Raw genomic sequence first — 5,094 nt, forward strand, 5'->3', positions numbered from 1 at the left:
GTCGGCCTCGCTGGCTCCCTGCTCGCTGGACGACTCCTGCTGAGATGTGTGTCTGCGCCCAGCTTTATTCTTCCACTGAGGACTCGCCTGATCCGACGCACATCTGACGCTGCCAGACGCCTCGCCGGGGAAATCTGAAAACACAGTGTGTTCAGAGCTCAGGGCTCACTGGCTCAGGAATAAAGCAGGAGTTCAGCAGTGTTTATGAAAGTACGTTTAATAAGGAACAAATCGAAGGGAACATCAATATGGCCTCTTGTATTAGCAACACTTCACAGTTTCAAAATACAAAAATCTCCTTTCCGTTTAAATTCATTTTAGGACGTTTAGAACAAAACTAAAATACTGAGGAAGAGATTCATTCTTTGCAGTTCATGCAACATTTAATGCCATGACTTTCTGCTGCAATTTAAGAGCTTTCTAGGCTTTAATTTTTGGAAGACTTAAAGCTGCAGTCCTCAACTTTTAAATACAGAACAGAACTGCGTGCGTCTTGCAGAAGAACATTCTTCTCTCTGTTTATGTCTACTCCGCAGCGGTTCCACCAGTGCCCGTCTGAAATAGTCCGAAAATAAACACTTATTTATTATAGGTGTACCGTAGTGATTCAGGATAAGCAAAGAACACGGTTTGGAAAATGGATTCATGATGCACTCGCTTACGATATTAATTTAGTAAATTTCGAACACATAAAAAAAGTTACAGACTGCAGCTTTAAAAGACCTTTTATGTCTTGCAAGTAACCTGTAAAGTTCAAAGGTCAGCTCAGTACCTGTCTGCTGTGCTGCATCCACCAGCAGCACCGTCTTGGATCTCCCATCAGGCCCGGCGGCACACACCTCCTTCTGAACCGCCACGCTCCGCATCACGGGACGCTTGCCTCTCATTGGCTGAGCCACTGGCTGCTGCGAGCGACACACATGAGTGTTAGTTTACACTAGTGAGCAGACTTGAGTGTGTGGGATAAAGGCACAATATGTACGATTTTCGTGATAAAATATCCAAAAAAATGCTTGCACAGTGTGATATATTTCATGCAGTAGTGTACTTAGGTTATCCCAAAAGTTCCCAAGGACTTGTAAATCCAAAGAAAAATCCACTGTCGCATATCAACGGCGTAATATCCGCACTATCCTCAGTTTACGCTTGTAGAAAGTATGGCAACTCATGTAATGTGTTTTAAAGAAGTATCTTCTGCTCATCAAAGCTGCATTTATTTGATCAAATATACAGAAAAAAACAGTAATCTTGCAAAATGTTATTACAATATAAAATAAAGTTTTTCTATTTTAATATACATTAAACTGTAATGTATTTCTGTGATGCGCAGCTGTATTTTCAGCATCATTCCTCCAGTCTTCAGTGTCACATGATCTTCAGAAATCAGTATAATATGCTGATTTATTATCAGTTGTGCCGCTTCATATTTTTTTGGAAGCTGTGATACTTTTTTCAGGATTCTTTGATGAATAAAAAGTTAAAAAGAACAGCATTATTTAAAATAGAAATCTTTTCTAACAATATACACTAGCGTTCAAAAGTTTGGGGTCGGTACATTTATATTCTTTCATTTTTTGAAAGAAATTCAAACTTTTATTCAGCGAGGATGTGTTAAATTGATAAGAAGTGATAGCAAAGATTTATATTGTTAGAAAAGATTTATATTTAACTTGTTATTCATCAAAGAATCCTGAAAAAAGTATCACAGTTTCCCAAAAAAAATATGAAGCGGCACAACTGATAATAAATCAGCATATTAGAATAATGTGAATAATAGAAATAAACAGAGTACAATAAAAATTGTTCAAAGCAAATGTGTCATATTACACATTCATCTGATCGGATATCTGATCTTATGGCTTTTAGATTTTTTTTTAATTATTATTACTTATAAGTTGTCTTTGTCTGCTTTAAGTAAAGTAAGATGTAAGATATGAGACTTACAATGAGAAATATAATCCATTGTAACTTAAGTGGATGCAACCATCATACTCTTAAAAGCTATAACCACAAATAAGTGAATATTATAATACATTAAAACTGTTCTTATGAATATTCATGAGATGATACAAAATATTAAAAGATTTTTTATAATGCATTATGCATTCATTATAATGCCTTAAGAATACCCTTATAATGTATTATAAATATGGGCTTCATAGAAAGTGTTACCGAATTCATTACCTCATCTGTGAACATCCTCCTTCACAGCGTCATCGAGCTTCAACTTTGTTATCGTTTTGAAAATGCGACCTCTAGCGGCGAAAACCCAGGGTTCCTACCCATTTACCATTTTAAAATTCCATACTCAAATTTCCAAACCTCTCAGTAAATTTTCAGACCATATTTGACATTAATGGTTCATAGAGCATTATTTTCAGCTTTATATTTGGTATACAGTACAGTCATCTGAAAATATATAAAGTCCCTAAAATAATTAAAAAAAAATACATGCACACAAGAAACTTTTTGTGTGCCCTCGAGAAACTATTCACATGCGAATAGTTTGTTAATGGGAATTTTTTTGCATGCTTACACATTACAATTTCTAGCTTTATATAACCTATTTCCTTTGTGCATCACTATGAATAAAACGAGAGCATGGATGCACATGAATTAACAGAGATCTACTTGCTCAAAATTTGGCTTTGCTTATTGTATTACCTCTAATATCAATTGGGCTGATGCTGCAACAGGTGGCTCAGTGTGCATTGTCCTATATGCTAAGTTTAATGGTTTTTCATGCGCACATAGAAGTCTGTATATTTCTTTTTTTTTTGCAAAGGTCCTTGAGACTGTGTAATACGGTGCTAAGAATATGTGTCCCTGCAGCACAAAAGCAGTGTTAAGTCGCTGGGGGATATTTGTAGCAATAGCCAACAATACATTGTATGGGTCACAATTATACATTTCTCTTTTATGCCAAAAATCATTAGGATATTAAGTAAAGATCATGTTTCATGAAGATATTTTGTAAACTTCCTACCGTAAATATATCAAAACTTAATGTTTGATTAGTAATATGCATTGCTAAGAACTTCATTTGAACAACTTTAAAGATGATTTTCTCAATATTTAGATTTTTTTGCACCCTCAGATTCCAGATTTTCAGATATTGTCCGATCCTAACAAACCATACATCAATGGAAAGCTTATTTATTCAGCTTTCAGATGACGTAGAAATGTCAATTTTGAAAAATGTACACTTAAGACTGGTTTTGTGCTCCAGGGTCACATATTGTGAGAAGAAACCCAAAATGCTTATAACCTGCATTTTGCATAATCAAAAAGTGCATATTTGACAATCACTAAACATCTGCCATGAAATCTCACTTCTTGTACAATACATTTATTTTCATTAAATTCTTAATTTTCTATTATAAAAAACTAAATAGGGGTAAAAGTCTGTAAACAGAAATATTTCTCCATACTCCGCTTTCTTGTTTCCATATTTTTCCAAACCCCGTAGTAACCCTGCTGTGCCTTTAAGGACTCGTCTCATACCTTGTTTAGGACGGGGTTTCGTGAGACGCCTCTCCCTCTCTGCGTCTGGCTGCAGTCGGAGACGGGGTTGAGCGCGCCGGCCTGCAGGGGCCCCGTGTACGTCCCCGGGAAGGGCTGGTAGAAGCCCATGACAGGAGGGCAGGGTGTGGGCATGATGGCGTGGTAGTACGTGGGGTAATCACTGGAGACGGGGGCCTGCGGGGACGACAGGATCGGGTACGCCAGGTACGGCCCGCCGGGGCTCGGGTTCAGCTGCTGCCAGCGGTGATCTCCGTTATACACAGGCATCTGCCGACTGAACCACACACACAAACACAGCTCATAAAGTAGGGATGCATCGATCTAGAGGTGGGCGATACAGCAAAAACATCATATCACGATTTCTTTGTCATGCTGGTTTTTCTATTTTGCAAGCTGTCTGAGCATTACATCCAAACTAATGTCCCTATTATAAAGACAAAGCCTTTCAAGGTAGCATAATATAAAAAATAAAAGGCGGATATTTAGGCCAAAGTGGGCAAAGATAAAAATCTTTGTCATTATTTTATCTTTGTTATTAAAAAATGAGAACAAAGATATTCAAAGATAAGAATTACACTTTGACAATATGCCAATGATAACAGTAAAGAGAAAATAATGATTAACTGAAAAACAATGGAAAAGCAGTGCAATCGAATAAAAAAATTAAAGCTGCTGTTCATTGTTTATTTATGATTTTTCATTGTTTTTACAGAACATTTATAGTTAATAATAGTCTACTGGTGTTAAACCTTCTTCAGTCATTTTGAATTTGAATTACCTTGACTTTGAGAATTTTTTTAAGCATTTTCCTCTTATTATTTCTGAACATTTATGTATAAGACAAGTTTATACAAGATTTGTAGTTCATGCGTCTTTTCTGCAAAGATATTTAACAAGTGATTTGTTGAACATTTACATCGTGTGCTGCACTTGGAATATAATTTTCTTTAACTAGAGGGTTTATAAAGAAAAAGTTACTTGAATCATGTTGTAGTTACATTTTCAAGTTGACTAGTTGATCGAGGTTTTTTTTGCCATATCGCCAAGCCCTAGGCTGAACTATGTGTTGGTCTGACCAATGGCAGACAGGGAAAACTGTTTGAAACTGTCTGTTTTTTCCATTTCCACGCTGAGATTCAGCTGTGACACACACACACACACACACAGTGGCACAAAGTGTGCACTTCCACCAATTCAAAGTGAACAGGAAAGGAAAGAAGCAGGATCCATCGGGAATAGAGGCAATAACACACAGATATGCAACTGTACACAAGTCATTTCATAGACTTTTATATCACACTAGACTACAGACAAAGAGAAAAATTTGCATGATTTAATAAGGTTATTAATGCTGTGTATGCAGGTTTGACTATACTTGTGAAGTTTCACTAATGTAGTGAAACCGGTTGAACACAGACTAGTGAAATCAGCCAAATCATGTCTGTACATAAATCTAGTGTTTGCACAGGTTTCGTATCATTTAATGTCATTAACCTGATAGAAAAAATACAGAAATCTATTAGATGGGCTTACTAATATAGTGAAGCAAGTGTGTGTGTGTGTGTGTGT

The 5,094-nt window shown here is 36.5% G+C and overlaps 1 protein-coding gene across 1 annotated transcript in view; it reads right to left on the reverse strand.

The window, feature by feature from the left end:
• LOC107595353 (selenocysteine insertion sequence-binding protein 2-like) overlaps positions 1 to 5,094 on the reverse strand; it is a 15,982-nt gene that overhangs the window by 807 nt on the left and 10,081 nt on the right. Inside the window, exons 3-5 of the mRNA XM_016285730.1 lie at positions 3,505 to 3,799; positions 773 to 905; positions 7 to 134 (exon numbers count right to left, since the gene is read on the reverse strand). Coding sequence (XP_016141216.1) covers positions 7 to 134; positions 773 to 905; positions 3,505 to 3,799 — 556 coding nt within the window. The remainder of the gene's footprint in view (positions 1 to 6; positions 135 to 772; positions 906 to 3,504; positions 3,800 to 5,094) is intronic.

Source organism: Sinocyclocheilus grahami, unplaced genomic scaffold (genome assembly GCF_001515645.1).
Source record: "Sinocyclocheilus grahami isolate Dianchi unplaced genomic scaffold, SAMN03320097.WGS_v1.1 scaffold201.1, whole genome shotgun sequence".
In the NCBI taxonomy this organism is placed as follows: domain Eukaryota; kingdom Metazoa; phylum Chordata; class Actinopteri; order Cypriniformes; family Cyprinidae; genus Sinocyclocheilus; species Sinocyclocheilus grahami.